Source organism: Condylura cristata, unplaced genomic scaffold (genome assembly GCF_000260355.1).
Source record: "Condylura cristata isolate star-nosed mole 26May11 unplaced genomic scaffold, ConCri1.0 scaffold00023, whole genome shotgun sequence".
In the NCBI taxonomy this organism is placed as follows: domain Eukaryota; kingdom Metazoa; phylum Chordata; class Mammalia; order Eulipotyphla; family Talpidae; genus Condylura; species Condylura cristata.
In genome coordinates, this window is record NW_004567124.1 from 15459457 (window position 1) to 15476887 (window position 17431).

The 17431-nt window shown below is 33.9% G+C and overlaps 1 protein-coding gene across 1 annotated transcript in view; it reads right to left on the reverse strand.

Annotated features, from left to right (window-relative positions):
* UNC13C (unc-13 homolog C (C. elegans)) overlaps nucleotides 1-17431 on the reverse strand; it is a 410279-nt gene that overhangs the window by 51784 nt on the left and 341064 nt on the right. The window contains exons 24-27 of the mRNA XM_004687775.2: nucleotides 17136-17224; nucleotides 10537-10686; nucleotides 5456-5579; nucleotides 3059-3115 (exon numbers count right to left, since the gene is read on the reverse strand). Of these exons, the coding sequence (XP_004687832.1) occupies nucleotides 3059-3115; nucleotides 5456-5579; nucleotides 10537-10686; nucleotides 17136-17224 (420 nt within the window). The remainder of the gene's footprint in view (nucleotides 1-3058; nucleotides 3116-5455; nucleotides 5580-10536; nucleotides 10687-17135; nucleotides 17225-17431) is intronic.

Below are 17431 nucleotides of genomic sequence, written 5' to 3' on the forward strand. Positions count from 1 at the left end.
TTCATCATTCCATTCTAGCTCTTACTCTGTTATTGATTAAATGGTATCATCTCCACCTATGTCTTACCTCTGTGGCCTTTCATTGTTTATCTTGGCAATTATCAACTGCAAGGCACTCAGTATATTTTTCGTAATTGAATAGTGTTTCCTTCAGCATATTTCTAGGGCTTACTTTGCTTGAACGAATTCATATTCCTCTAAGTATTGTTGATACGTGGCATAATGCTTAATAAGTCCATGATATACATCTACATCTTCTTTCTCTGACATAGTAATTTCAACTGAGATACATCAGTCTAACAAATATTTCAAAAATAGGCATATTAAGTACCCACTGAGATTCAAGGAACAATGTAAATGTTTGCCGTATTATAATGAGAGAATGATTAAGGGCAAGTAAATATAAATATATTAATCAACCTCTCTGGCTCCATCAATATTTACTAGTGATACAATGTGGTCACCTTTTTTTTAAAGAGATGCAAATAATGTGGATATTACAGAAAAATATAATTCTTGTAGAAGTACTCAATAGTAAGTCATTCAAATTAGGGAGTCTCTGAAAGAGGCAGGTATTGATTTGTAGCCCAGAGAAATTGTGTTTGTAGACTCATAGTCTGAATGATTTTTACTAATTGCTTTTGATAACATTTACCTGTCAATGAAGATTTATTCACTAAAAACAACTTTGACAAAAAATATGTTCCAGAGGAAAATATAGAATGTCAAACTATACAATAAATTTTGTAGAATGAGTTAATCACTAAATCATAGTCAAATGCTGATAAATAATTCTTATTGTGTTTTTCTTAGTTTTGTGGATCTTTAAAAATAAGGTAGTACATCTATACAAAGGCCTGTACTTTAAAATGAGAACAAAACATTGGAAGTGACATTCTCATAAAACAAGCAGAAATAGATTTGTGAAATTTGAAATTCCTAATTCAAGTGAGGTTTGATAGAGGTATACTTCTCTGTGGTTCAAATAGCTAAATGGACCAAATTAAAAAATAATAGAAGAATATTACTCACACCAGCTGTTTTTCTGACACCTACAAATAACAAGGTTTTATTTTATTCCTTAAGGTTATTTTAGTATTGATGGATACTTATACAGGGCATATGATTAATAGTTTCCTTTAGTTCTTTACAACCAAAAGATAATTCACTGAAGAAATTAGGGCTGAAGTGGATCTAAAGTGTTACAAAGTTCATGAAAGTTAGACAGGGCTGAGTGTACACGCATTCAGGGATGCATATGAGTTCAGCCAAGCAGCTTGTGTTCCCTCCAGATCCAGTGTTTGAGTTGGTCATGGTGATAGTACTCCATGGAAGCCAGTGATGTGTCACTAGGCTATGCCATAAAGCATTACATAAGCATTTCTTTTCTACAAAATTTTAAGTTTAGTGGATGTTAGATATAGAACAGAGAAATAGGAAGTGGATTCTGTAGCATTGTTTGAGTTATTAATTTCAGGACTATACAACTTCATGGAGCAATAAATTTCCTCTTTGTTAGTCAGTTTCTATCACTTGAAACTGAAGTCTAGCTGAATGAACATTAAATTCAGAAAACTGGAAGAGCTGGAGTATTTCCCAGAATCATGTATGTGCAAGGTACAGACTGAGAGCACTTCTTTTGTACTGAGATAATACACTATTCCACCTTCAGGGTTTCATATGAGATACTTCATGTAAATACTACATAAATCTATTTTTTCAAAGCAGGGACTAGATACCCCAGAGAAATAACAAAATGGAGATATAGATCTATGTTTGGCAGTGACATAAACTTTCTACCTTCTCTCTCAACATCATTGAACACCTGTGAGCAACAAATTTTAGTGCTTATGTTTTTTAGATGGATTATTGGCTTCTATTTTTTTTTCTGAGGAAGGGAATAATGTAGATAATAAAATAGGATGCTGAAATTATAGGGTATCCACTTTATGCCAGCAATTTATTTAGTCAGGTGGAATTTCCTTCCCTGCACTGCACAGAATAATTCCAGTGATCCCTAGCTCAGAACTGAAAGATGCCAGAGAAGACAAGGTAGATACCTATGGAAGTAGAAGATGGCATTCTCTTCATAGGTACCATTCAAAGATAACACATATATTACTTATTCTCACAAAGTTCATATAAAACAAGGGTTAAATTTTTCTGCTTTTTATAATACTAAGATTAAAAAGGTAAAATCCTTTGGTATGTAATTAAAGGCAATTGAGACAGAATTTAAACAATTTTGTCTGTGTCTGAAACTCATCCCCAGGAATACACTATAATCCCATGTTAGTCATATAATGTACAATTTACTTATATATAGTTCATTAATGAAGATGTGGACAATGTGATACAAATATACAATGGGATTCTTTTCACTTTATAAAGAAGGGAATCCTGCCTTAGTTGACAATGTGGATGAACTTGTAAGACATACTAAGTGAAGCCAGTTGAGTTCCTATCATGGAGGGACAGAGCCTGAGGTTACCCTGTAGCACTCTCAAGCGTTGTGAATGTCAAGTAATAATTTAAGGTAGTGGTATTTAGTCAGCAAATTTTCAGGTATAATGAGGTACAATATACTGAAATTATGTTTCTAAGTTTGCATTGCTGAGTTTGATATTCCTACATTAGGATTCTTGTCTCAAAGACCTCCCAGGCTTGACTGGATTTCTATGTAATATTCCATTTTACCTTTGTTCATGCAAAGCCACTTTAGGTCATGAAAGAAAATCATGTTTTCTAACTTACTACAAAAGCAGTCATGCTGGATGCTCAAATACAAATGCAAAATTTCCAGTTATCCTACCAACTGGGAAAGATTAGAAGTTCATGGGAAATAACTAGTATAATATAGTCCCTAAATTTTAGCCTGATTTATCTTTAGAGAAGATTGTGAGATCATAGACACAAATCTTTGTACACTTGACCTTAGCCAAAGGCTGAAAAGAAATTACATGTTAGCAATGCCATGCTAGATATCTTCACTAGTAGAGCACAATTTCTTGAAGAACTATAGTTCACTCATTCATTTTCACATTTTTATTCTTCTTACCTTTAGTTTGGATAATTGCCCAAGATCTTTAGCTGCAATGAAAATCATCTGGGGTGCCTAGAGATACAATTAAAGAGAGATCTTTAGTAATAGTCAAAATGTGAAGGTTAGAGAAATTATTTTATTTCCTTTAGTATATTTGTTATTAATTTGTCAGATGACCTTTAACAGAACTATTTTATAGCTTGGGTCAGTGATAGATGAAATACTGGCAATATAGCTGTCCTCATAAGCATCCCACTGCTGAAAGTCTTAAGTTTGAGTTTGGAATGTGTTGCTGATAATATAGCCACTTTAATGTAGCATGGCGAGTAAATCAGTGACTTCCCCCCTCCCCCGGCTTTCAGATCTTTAATTTTTAGCAAAGGCAATTTCTTTATCCAATTTCACTTTCCACAAAGTCAATTTATACACAATTTGAAGATAAAGAGCTGAAGAAAGTACAAGTACATTTCTTTCTGAAATGCCATACATTTTATTAGGTATGTGCTCTCTCAACTCCTCCCCCACAGACAGATTTTTCTAGAATCCCAAGTATCTCAACAATTTTGAAAGACAGCAGAATAAACACCTGAAGCACTAATAGAGTGAAAAACAAAAGGCATATCTGTTGGAAAACGAGACAGGAAGAAAATACTCGATTTTACTAAGTTAGTAATCAGCATAGAATATTTTCACAGTAAAAAATAACTATTCTACTATTCTATTCTATACTCACTAGGAAATTAAAACCTAGAAGGCTTATAAGAGCAGCAACCAACTAATATTGCTCACATTTTATTCTTAGCACAATACATAGAACCTCAAAGAACATGTATTAAATGTTGGCGCTTCATACCTGGAAACCTCAATGGTATAAAAGACTGAGATAATGTTGAGCTTTCTCAGGAAGGACTTTACATAAAAAATGTCACATATGTAGCATTTTGGCTACAACATGATATATGCATTGTTGAAAAACCCTGTAATCTACAAAGTTGTAAATTAGGAGTTATGGGGAAAATAATGACAAGTCAGCCATTTGTTACTGAGCAGCTATTAGAAACAGTAACAGAGATACCCTTGGATAGCTCCTAGGGAACTCTGGCAGGTTGACTGTCTCAAAGGATTTTTAAAATGCAAAAAATAAAATTACAAACAACCTAAAATAAGCAGTAACAAAACAGAGGGCAATTGTGAATTCCATACCCGCAGGAGGAACACAGGGGAAGGGAACTAGCCACGTGTGAGCAACAAGTGTGGTGCTCTAGAAAGTGAGTAGGAATATCAGTGTATGAGTAGAAGTCCCCACCCTCTCTTACTACACCCCCCCCCTTCGTCCCCGAGTTAGAAATGAAAGGCTCCTGCCTGTGTAGTAGGCGAGCGAGCTGAGTGCTCTTTTCATTTCTGCTTACGGTTATAGCTATTTTATTCTATTTGCTACTTTCACCCAGGAAAATTCACATATAAGCCAAATTGTGCTGACATTGTTCCCTCTTGACTAATGACATGGCAGGTAAGTGAATAAGGGATGTGTATGTGCTAATAAATGTGATTTGACTATATAGTATATACACATATATACAAGCATATAAATGATTATAGTATACATTCATGACACTAAGCAGAACTCAAAGCATTTTATCACCCACAGATTGGCACTCAATCAACAAAAACAGGTACCTTTTGCATCTTCAACACTTTATAAAACTTTCTATGTATGCAATTTCACTGGATAAATATGGAATTGGTATGTCTGATTAAAAATGATATAAATACATATTTCAACTTGCCTTTCTCACTCACAGAAAATCACTTCATAACTGTTGCTTGCTAGGATTATTGATTTTTGCTTTGCTCAGTACAGAACATATAAAAACTGAGGTACCTGGCCACATTGTATTATCTAACGTTGCTGAGCTTTCTGATTATTTCATTGTGCATGATTCATTCAGTCATGTTCTTCTTCAAATTCATTCTATGTCATCTCCCTATTATACTTCAGTGGGAAGGTGAGAAAATGCCATGTAACAGTGTTGGATTTATACTATTAAACTAAATTTTTGGAAAGAAATACAACAGGGATATTTGATCTGACATTCAGTTCTTGGTGCATTAAATTAATAAATTATATGTGTAGACTAGATAAACCTATAAGCTGAATTTTAACATCTTTTTTTTCAAGAGAGGAAATTCTGAATGTCAAGTAAATGTGACTTTGCTATTGCAACTATTTAAAATTCATTTATATAGAAAATTGTTATTTGGATTAGCACTGTTAAGATACCGAATACCAGACACTTTTCCCCAAAATGCTTTTACTTGGAATTTTATTGGCATCAAATTCATTTACTTAATCAAAATAATTAAATGGTTTTTTTTTTGAGAGTGTAATCAAAATTTCCTTTAAATACTTACTGTTTGATCTGTCAGAGGAGGTAGAACAATTTGTTTTTCAATTTTGTTAAGGACCAGTTTCCATAGTTCTTTCAAAACTCGCTTCAGGACTGTTTTCTCACATATTTTTGCTGAGACACTTAATCTGAAATAAAATGTATATTCACTGTAAATCTACCAAGTTATCTTATTAATCATAAATTGAAATTTTTTGATACTGAAATTCAAATACCTGAATAGGTGTCAATTTCATTTACTGAGAAAAATTATGTAATTTTAAGAATTTGTTTTATTGGGCGGGCCCTCTGGTGGTGACCCACATGGTGTAGCAGACGTCTACTGACCTGCCTGCAGCTCCCTCAGCAAATATCCAAATATAGTTAAAATGACTACCACAATAAGTTTAGTTAACATTCATCAGCTTACTATACTGTTTTTATTTTTTGCAAATGAGAATTTTAAAATGTATTCCTTGAGCAATTTTTTAATATAAAATACAGTACTGTTAACCAGAGTCACCATGTTGCATATTATATCCCAAGGGCTGACTTACAACTGAAAATCTATGTCCGCATCCATTTTAACAACCACTTCTCTTCCAACCCCAATGATTCTGTTATTGAGGATGAATGTTCAAATTTACCCATTTTAATAGTCTTATGTCATTTCTTAAAAATTCTCACTGAGATAGTAACAAACTGTCATTTATATAACAATTTAGTTAATAAAATCTTTTGTAGTTATTTCTTATTTATCATATCCATTTTAGAAACATTAAACAGGCTCAGAAAGTAAAGGAAATTGTCCAAGTAGAGCTAGAGAGTGAAGGCTGATAATTTAAAATCAGACTCTTCCCCTACACCCAGTATGTCTTCCATTGCCTCATGCTGCCCTTGATAAATGTGATAGTATGAAGGCCCAGCAATCTTTGAAGACAGAGTGATGCATAAATACTTACTGCATGTACCATAATATCAAACAGCTTTCTGGGACTCTTACAGTAATGTTCATCGAACCTCTTTCATGGGTGGCTAAATGTGTGGCATGATAATTCACAGCTACCTCACTAATTCCTTTAGTGCAGTTACCTGCTTTTGGAAATTATAACTTGGGTTCCAGTTCTGATAGGGAAAGAACTTACATATAAATATTTTTTTAAAAAATCATGTTAATAATTACTATGTAAATATTTAAAGGCAGTGACAAAGGAAGAAATTTCCAAAGTACATTTTTATATAAAATATTTGACCTATAACTTTTCTGTAGAGCTACTTCATATATGTAAATACACGAAAGCAACCTGCTTGGATGAAGGAGAAAGCTGGGAACTGCTGAGGTGTATCCAGGGCAGTCTGACTTATTGTACTAGAAGCCATCATACAGGGTAGTAGGTCCAGCTTGTTGATGGATATTCATATTATCATTATAAGATAGAAACCTGCAGATGTGTCAGGGCAGACTAACCAAACCTATCTTCAGAAACTCCTAGGAGGATTTGAGACAGAACAAATACGACAGTTTTATAGCAGGTGTCTAATTTCCATTTCTGAAAGGTTTGAGTTTAAGAACTGATCTTGTATTTTAGGTCAGCTCTTGTACTTGGCATGCTAACTAACCCTGCTTGAATTGGAACTGAATGGATAGGAGTAAACTCCTTGACATATTTGTAGCCCTGCAAGTGACTTCTGCCACCTGGAAATGGAGTTTATAGCTTGTTTTATAGTGGTGAGGTCTTGGTGGAGAAAATAAAACCTTTATAAGTTAGAGAGGCTGAATGCACAAAGACAGCCTATAATCTTAAATGATTTCTAAGGGTATTTTCACAAATCCACTTCGAAGATCTTCAGCCTTTTCTTGTTCATTGTAAATAATATAAAAGGTGAGAATAAGCAACTGTTTCCTTAATGTAGTCAAACTTAATCAACTTGTTAACACCTGAAAAATACATTTTGGAACCTATCTAGATTTCCTGACCTCATAGCCAATTACCTACCAATTTTCAAAATGTCCTCTATATTAACTGACAACAGAGATTTTCAGTCATATAGTTGATCAGATTTTCATGAAATCATATTCAGCAGTTCTCCCTCCTGAAATGCTTATCATTCATTGCCACAAATCTAACCCTATCTACCTGTAAAGTTTCAACCCAAGTTAAATTTCTACTGTATGTTTTATTTATTTTTTAACCCCTAGCTGTTATCTCCTTGAGAAAATATCTCATATTTAAAAAACCCACAACCACTAACATGTGCTTTATGATAATACCTTCTCTATTGGTTCTGAGAATTTCTGCAACTCTGTATGCCTTATAGTTTCATTTCAAACAAAAAGAAAGAAAGTAGTTAAGGCAAATATAAAACACAAAGAAGAAAATACCATATAATCCAGTTACACCTGTTTTGGGGTATTCACTTGAAAAACACACAAAAAAATCCCCACTAATTTGAAGAGCTATATGTCTCCTGTTTACTGAGGCACTATACACAATAGCCAAGGATGGAAAATAACCTATATGCCTATCAAATACCATATGATTTCGCTTATGTGGTGTGCAGAGAAACCAAACAAAACTAAAATGATTTTGTATTCTAAGACCAAATGATGTTTGCCAGAATGGGATGAGGAAGAAGGGTAGAGGGTCAGCACAAAAGGGACAATGGGATGACGAAGGGAAGAATTAGACTGTGGCAGTGAACTTCATGTAGCAATCACATATGTTGATTGTCAGCGATGTACATTTGAGGCTTACATCAAGTTATAATGCATTGTTACTTAATGTTTCATGTAACATTTAACCTATGCTGCCTTACTAAGAAAAATATACCAATAGCTATAAATCTCTTTCACTATTTTTATTTTCTCTATTGGGTAATACTGGTTTACAATGCTGTATATGTAGGCAGAGAGACACACACACCTCAGCCCAATATCCTTGCAGCTACACTGTTTCACAAAATTTCTCAGCTTAGATATTTTGGTCTCTTAGACTGCTGTTCATATTTACATTAATAAACACTTACATATGAGAGTAAATAAAGGAGAATTAGAAAAAGGATACTAAGGTAATATAAGAGGCTTACAATGTTGAGAATGAGGATCAAGCCACTAGTAGCTGACAATAACAGGCTAACTCAAAACTTTGTTTCCACAACTTTTGATTATAGTATATGCATACAGAAATCATTTTGTTAGTGATAAAGACTTACACTGCTGGTTGAAGTTCTAAAAATAGAAGTGCTTTCTATAGGAGTTTTAAGGGACTCACTTGCTATGCTCTGATCTGTATTCATAACATTTGTGGCCAAATGGTAGTATCTTTGTAATTCAATTCTGTATTGTATATAGAAAATCCATATACTAAGAAAAAAACTTCAAAAGCTATGTAGATTAGGTGACAGAACTAAAAGTCTACATTAAGAAGTTTAATAAATGACGTCTTCCTTTCTTTGCTTGCCCTTCTTTCTTTTATATCCACTTGCCTACTTACCTCCTACTAAGCTATCAAATTACTCACATATTTTATAGCTATGTCCACATAGAAACAGAAAAAAAATCTCATTTTCCTACCAAATATTGAGATTATACAGATACGTAATCTGGGTTATGCAAGAAAATGATAAACAAAGGAGCACAGAATTAAAATAGAAGTCACAACACATATTTCTCCCTACTACTTCCTTCTTTGTTATCTTTCAGCAAATACATTGTTATTACTTACCTTGGTCCCTTTTGTTAATTCGCCACAACAGTAATAAATATTATATACATAGTCTACCTTTTTCTTCTATTTTCTGCCTTTCTTTTATTATTATTCTTTAAAAAAAAAATCAGGGCCTGCCTGGTGGCACTAAGGGCTAAATCTCAGCACTGTTACCAGCCACTGCAGCATGAATTTGATCCCTGCCAGGGAGGTGATCCACCTGGTGCAGCAGACCCTTCATGTCTCTCCCATTGCTCCCCTCAGAGTATTTCCATCTGTCTGCCTGATCTGCTCCCCACTCTGTCTTAGGTGAATCCTCTCACTTTCTGCACCTGTGGCCCATAACCCCACTCTTGTATGTATAAATAAATCTTAAAAAAATCAATTAGAAACACACATCTTTGGTTGCTTTAGATAAGTGGTTGCCAGATGTGTACATTTTGATATTAACATTAAAGTAAGTGCCTGACCTTACTCTAAACTTATGAACACAGGGCTTCTAAGAATTCCAACTGAGTAGCATTAAACAACCAACCTACTTAGGTAAAACACTGTCTTAGTTGGTCATAAAGGACCCCATTTCCACTCACATCACTTTAGACTGCAATTTTTAGAGTCAGGGATTTTGACTTTATTTTTCATCAACTCTTTACTATTAGTTTTTTTTTTTTTTAAGATTTATTTATGCATACAGAACTGGGGTACAAACCAGAGGTGCAGGGGCAGTTAGAAGCTTCACCAGAGACAGAGTGGGGAGCAGAAAAGGCAGATGCACTGAAATACACTGCTGAGGGGAGCAGCAGACCAGACAGGAGAGGTCTTCTGTGTCATGTGGGTCACCTCCTTAGCCAGGGATTAAATTCCTGCTACAGTGGCTGGCTATAGCTTGATAGTGCTGAGAGTTAACACCTTGTACCATCAGGGAGGCCAATATAAGCCTTGCTCCAGATGCACACTCAGTCAGTCATTATGAAGAGGGACTTGGAAAGCAATCTACTCACCTTTGAGTTGGTCTAATTCTAGACATATTTGTGCTATTCTCTTCAGCAGGTTTCTGACATGAAAACAGATATCCTAGACTCAAGTTATTCTTTATGTCCAGGATGGTACAGAACAATATGTAATCTGGGCATCACAGAATCTTAAATCTTTCACTGCCTCAGCAAACACCTTTTTATCACCAGTATTTATTTCCTCTATCCTTTTCCTTTGAAAAGGAATTGAAATTCCATTTTTTCCCCATCCAGTATTGAAGTGTTTTTAGTTTAATGAGTTAGCATATTTTTGCAGTAGTATTTTAAAGTAGTTTCACATTAAGGGAAGCCATTGTTGTTATTTTTACCTTAGATACTTTCCTGTTTTTAGACACCCAAGCCAAATATAAGACAAGGAGACTTACGTTTTGTCCAGGAAGTCCATGAGAGGTCTTAATACAATCTCTGCATCCATGGCTGCACTGTTCTTATTAGATGAAGTATTTCCACTTGCTCTCATTTGATTTAGTTCAAAACTCATCTGTTTTATACATTCTTCAATTATAAGCTGGAAACTAAAAATAAGGAATGTAAGTTCTGGTATAAAATCAAACATTTGTGATTTCCTTTGCCTGTAACTGTTTAGTCCGCCTTAAGGAGTTTGATTTGTTGCAAATGGTGTGAATTCACTTTATATTTTCAAAGTTACTATTATCTACAAAAATTGTTGTTGTAATAAAAATTAACTTGGAACATTCATGTGTAAAGCAGAATAAAGTAATACTCTTCAGATTAAATGGTGGTTCATTTAGTCACCATTTCTTGGGTATCAGCTGAGATGTTCCTCTGAGCATTGTTGGGAGAAATGACTGATTTGGAAAGATTCCTGACTACTGGATATACCTTCTTATCTTGGTTTCTGGGGCTGTAACACCACTCTGTGAGCTTTTCTCCTGGCAACCCCTCTGGTGGCTACTCCTCCGTTCTCTGACTTCTAACCTGAGACAGGAGTGTCAGACTTAGTGGAAAAAAAAAAAAAAAACAAAAACACAGCGTCAAGAAATTTGAACGTCAGAGTATGAAATAAATATGTGCCAGGCAATATTAGGGGCATTTATTCACTGTTGATCTGCAATTAAAATCTAGCTGGGCATAGATTTGCATAGCTGTGTTTACTCTGGCACACAAAGTTCTGTTCTTCTGGGCTACATCCTTGGATCATGCCACTTCTCCATCAAAATCACTTCATCGGCAAGCATATCTAGTCTCATGACTTTCATGCTATCAATATATGGGTGACTCCAAAATATTTACCTGCAGGTTTGATTTCTACTTCAAGTTACAGACTATTATATACTGATTAAACAGAATTCTAGTGAGCTTCTCACATACTCAGTATCTATTTCATCATCAAATCTTTACAAAGTGTCTTATACTTGAAGATCTATTGTTATCACCACAGCCCAGCATTATCTTTCACCTAAACCAGTGTGATAATGTCCTAAATTCTCTCTCTGTTCAATGCTCTACAGATACCCTGTTAAAACAAAACTAAGCATTGCTTCTTCCTTACTAATTCTCTTCAATGACTTCCAGATCCACTTACAAAACATAGAATGTATTTCAAAGCCTGAGTTAAAGTTAAAAATTATCTGGCTCGATAAACCTCCGTAAACATTTCTTAGCATTCTTCTCTCAGCTTCATCGCAGTCTAGCCTAGCAGCACTTCTGGTATCCTAAGTAATATCTTTGCGGAAACTCCTATCTTTATGGCCACTAATGTGTTTCCTCTTCCATACGATTTTTCACATGTCTCTTGGTCCCTCAAATGTTTCAGATACATGTCAACTGTCACCTCCTCAGAGAAGTCTTACTTGAATACACAACCTGAAATGACATTTCTATCATTCTCCATTCCTTTTCAGATCATTTTATATCTTGATCGTACTCTCCATGATTTGAATAATGTATACTTTTTTGTTTACTACTTTTGCCCCCTCTAGAATTTGGATATGTACCGAACAATAAAATACTGAACAATAAAAAAAAGTCTGTACATCTTCCAGAAACTTACATACTTACAACATGATGTGTTTAAGAAATACTGGTTTACTCGTTGACTGTATAAATGGGCCATCCTTCCTTCTGCCCACATTCATTTCCTCACTATTGCAAGAGCTGAAATAAGACTGTTAGAAGAACTATTGTTCTCATTCTTTATATAACCATAAACTAGTTTTGGCGGTTCTTGTTGAAGCTGTGGCAAATAGAGACTTAAATAATGACTATCAGTATTTCTGCTTTTTATGTAAAAAATTTTTCATTGTGATAATTCTTAGGATATACCAAGTTCACAACTGTTATATATATTATCCAGCAGTCCTAGCTATGGTCATTCTGTTTATATTACATCTAGCATACTTATCTTAAAACTGGAAATTAGATGCATTTGGTTTTCTCAAGCAATGTGATATGTATGATCATTGTTACTGTTTAAAATGAAATTTCAGGTACAAATGAGATATATAGTATTCATCTTTTCAAATTCTAACTTATTTCACTTAGCATAATGCCTTGAACCTTCTTCCATATTGTTACAAATGTCAGGATTTCCTCATTGTAATGACTGAACAATATTTCATTGCATAAATATACCATGACTTCTGTATCCACCCTTTTGAATTAGTGTTCTTTTTTCCTTTGGATATATTCCTAAAAGTGATTACTGAATCACACAGTAGTTTTACATTTTTGAAGAAGCACTACAGTTTTTCTAAGTGGTTTGGCATGATATTAAATTTGTGTTTTGATTTGAATTTTAGTGACCAGCAATATTATGCATCTATTTAGGTACTGGTTGATAATTCACATATCTCTTTGAAATAAATATTCAGATTTTTTTGCCCATTTTAAAATGGGGTTATCTTTTTTTTTCTTTCTTTTTTTTTTTTGCTACTGAGTTATATTTGTTCTTAATCCCTAATTGGATATTTTGTTTCTAAATATTTTCTTTCCTATTCTGTAGGTTGTCTTTTCAGTTTGTTATTTCTTTTGCTGTACAGAAACTTTTTAGTTTCTTATAGTCCCACATGTTTTAGTTTAGATTTTATGGCTTGTGCTTAAGGCATCATGTCTAGAAAATCATTGCTAAGGTCCAGGTCCACATCAAGAGATTTTTTTAATCTATGTTTTCTTGGAACTGTGCAGTTTCATGCATTTCTAATCAGTTTTCTAGTGGTTGTAAGGTAGAGGTCTAATTTCCTTTTATATGTATGTGAACATCCAGTTTTTCCAGCTTGAGGTTTTTTTTTTTTTTTTGAGAGCGAGATTGTCTTTTACCCATTAAGTATTGCAGATTTCCTAATCAAATATTAGTTGACCATACATACTTGATTTTTTTTTCTTCTGGGCTCTAATACTGGTATTTTTTCCCCTCTTATTTCAGTTGGTTTTGAAATCTGAGTAGGGACTGTATTAAATTTATAATGGTTTTTGGCAGTACTGACATTTTAAGAAAACTACTTCTAAGCCGCGAACACTACTTTTTCCATTTATTTGTAACTTCATTGAATTTTTTTCTGAATGATTCATAATACTCAGTATTGAGATCATTTACCTCCTTCGTTAAGTTTATTTTGAAGTATTTTAGCTTTTGATACTATTATTAATGGCATCATTATTTTTTTAGTTAAATTGCTATATATATATATATATATATATATATACACAAACACTACCAAATTTCTGTGTTTGTTACATCCTGCAATTTTACCAAATCCATTGATTAAAGTTGTTTTTTTTTGGGGGGGTCTTTAGGATTTTTTATATATAAAGTAATGCTTTCTTTAATGTAACAAAGGACTTACTCCAGCACTATGTTGATAGTAGTGGTGAGATTGAGTACCATTATAAAGCTGTATTTTAGAATTTAAGTAATAGAAATATTATTGTTAGTACATTGTTAAATATTTCATTTCTATAGATTTTGGTTATGCTTCCTTACATGGGCTATCTTTATTAGACTTTAAATGATCACAACTTCACTGTTTTTCTTGCTACTAAGTCCTTTTAAATAAGTATATGAATTTTAGTTCAACATTTTAACTATAGTAAAAACCTGATTCTATTTCTGCCATATCTGATCTATTTCTATCTTTGGCTCCAGAATTCTTGATTTTTCTTTACTGTATTCAATACCATTCTTGCCCCTTTGGGCTGGCATTTGTGTTGAATTCCTTGGTCTTTGGATTTCAGCCTGCTTTTAAGGAGGTGACTCATTTATAGATTCTTAGCATTGTTATTTAATTCAATGGAACATCCCTTCTCAGACTGAGGTTCAAATGGTTCCAACTGACTGACCATTTGTCTTTTATCTGCTTGGAGTTGATTTTGGGTTATTGTCGGTATTGTCATAGCAGAGGGAAGCAGCAGAGGAGTGATAGGATGATGCTGGTGTTTGCCTACTGCTTATAGATAGGTGGGGTTATTGAAAAGAGAGGAAACAAATGTTAGGAATTTTGAACTAGTTGATTTGTCACAGGTGGTCAGATCCTGATGGCTACAGTAATAATTTCCTTTGAAATAGTTTTTTTTTTTTTTTAATTCTCAAAGCAGTCTACTGGGTTGGAGCATAGACTGAGCAGAAGTTATGCTATTTAGATTACAAAAATATGTGCAAATAGGTTCTTACAACAAAGAGGTACAGTAAACTTCACCAAAGCCAGTGCTGTGTAGCTGTGTATGTGGATGGCATATGTAACTGTTGAAAGATAATTATATTCTATCTCCTGATTATTAGTAAACCAGTGTCTGTTTTTTTTTTTTTTTTTTTTTTGGTTGAAAGTCTTTAGAAGCTAGTCACAGAATTCCTAACAGTGTTCCTAAGTTCACTGTTTAATTAAACCAAAGACCAAAAAAAAAAAATGTTTACAGCAGAGGGCTAAGTGACACAATAGAAGTTTGAAACTATTAAAAGCATCTTCGCACATCTCTGAGACTCAACTTTGAGGTAGGTGCCCTGACAGAATGTCAGGAACTTAGGAGCTAAGTCAGTATGTATAGTTTCACTCTGTCCTGGATTTACTGTAAAAATCCCATTACATTTAACTATAGGTTTTAATAACACAAACTATAAAGAATATTTTTTAGACATTCATTATATACTTAATTTTCAGTTCTAGTTGCTAATTTAGACTGTAAGAATGGTAGAATCAGATTGAAAGGATCACACTGGTCATTATGGAATTTTTACCTACCATGTGTTGGTTACAGATCTCACTGCTAGTATAGGAAATAAATCCATAGCAGCAAGGATATATAATAATTATAATTTTTATAAGGAAAGCATGCTATGTACACTATTTATTCCAATAGCACTAGCTCTATTTGGACAAAATAAATTTCTCCTACATTTAAAAAATAGACAATGAGTGACCAGGAGTTTCAGTATCTAGGTTAAAATAGCTAGATTTAAATAAATGAAGTACTTACCCTGTTTCATAATATATTTACTCAGAAGTTTTCAAGTCATAATCCATATTTTAGTTTTACTGACCTGAATATTCTTCCCTCTCAAACAAAACAAATTAATATGCACTTACTCATACAGATTTGGACATTTGACAAAGAGTAGTCTTAGAATGCTTTTTCTATTTATAGTCTAGTTTCTATTTTGTTTAGATTCTTATTTCCCATGCTGTTCTGAACATATCTAGCTAATGCTAGACTTTTCTCTATAACTTTGCTAAATATTTTTATTTTTACCTTCCTAGCTGAAGGCAGTAGTCTTTCTGCTAAGCACACATTGATTCACCACTAGAATAAACACAAGTAAGCCTAAGATAGTTGACCACAGGTCCTGTTGCTAAGTGTCAGCCGAGTGCAGAGTCAAAGAATCCCTAAATCTCTGGGACAATGTCAGTCTCTCCTACTTCGGGTAAAAAGAAACTTCAAGCTGTTTTTTGTATCTAGACCAAGTGACCTGAATCACCCAGGTCAGTAAACCAAAAAAAAAAAGGCAAAGTGACAACCCTAAGCTCTACACATTATGAGTGCATCTGACTTAGCTATGACTAGGAAAGCTGTGTATGGGACTTCACTTTAGCTTATTCCTATAGAAAATGAGGGGAGAGAGTGTGAATGATGCTTTCATTGTTTCTTTAGCCCCTGACATATATAACCACTTATGTTTAAGATCCACCTTTCCAAACTTGAATGGGGTTCAGAAAGTTCCTATCTCTTGCTAGCTAGAGTATTTCTTGATAGTTTCCTTTGAGAACTGAACAGTTAAAAATAGATCATATAAAGCAAATGTTATTTGAAATTGAGACTTCAAAAAGTATGTTTACTTCCCTATCTTTTTTAACATTTGATGATGAGATGGTTTTCCCTATAGGATCAAAATGACATTCATCTAAGATGCAATTCTCTTTGGAGCCACATCATTAATATTTTTAATTTGGAAAACTTATGTCACTAGTTTCCCATGGGGTAATTGCATTAACATTCCCACCCCCTAAAACCTGGACTCATGATTTGATTCAGTTATAGGTTTGAGAGCGATTATTTAGCTGTATAACCACATTATATGATGGCATGAATGCAACTTGTGCTACTTAGCTTTCATCCCTCGCTTCTTTCCTTCTTCCATTCTTTCAACAATCAATTGATAAGTTCTAACCATCAAACTTTTAAGTAGGAATGAGATATATTTTCTGACATTATGAAAATATATGTAAAGTGAGGGAAACAGGCAACTAACTAGAACTCAGAACACAATGCTTTGAGTGCTACCCAAGGATACATAGCTTTGGGAAGAACATAGTAAGACATAATTATTTGATTATTGGGCCATGTAACTGTTCAGAGGAGATGATGCTTAGATTAAGTCGTGAAGTTAAATGGATTTCGCAGTCCGAGGAGAAAACACCATTAAGACATGGTCCTTATTAACGGAAACCAAATACATCTGAATAATAACTATTATTATCTACTTAATAATAATTTAACTATTCAGATCACTTACCTTTCACCATAAGTGACACTGAGCTCATCCAGAACCCCATTGAGTTTAACTTGAAGCTCTTTAAGAACAGTGCTAGCTTCGGGATCTAGCTGCAGAGAGACCAACACCAGTATCACTTTGTTATTCTGAAAAAGCATGTCTTTGGTCTTTCTTAAAATAATTTTGCACATTATAAGGTAAATGTCTTACAGCACACGTGTGCTTTTTCTTTCCTTTATCTTTGAAATATGTGCAATATTTATGAAATTTTAAGCAAACCAGAGGAGTTCTTCTATATGAAACAAATCAATTGAAAT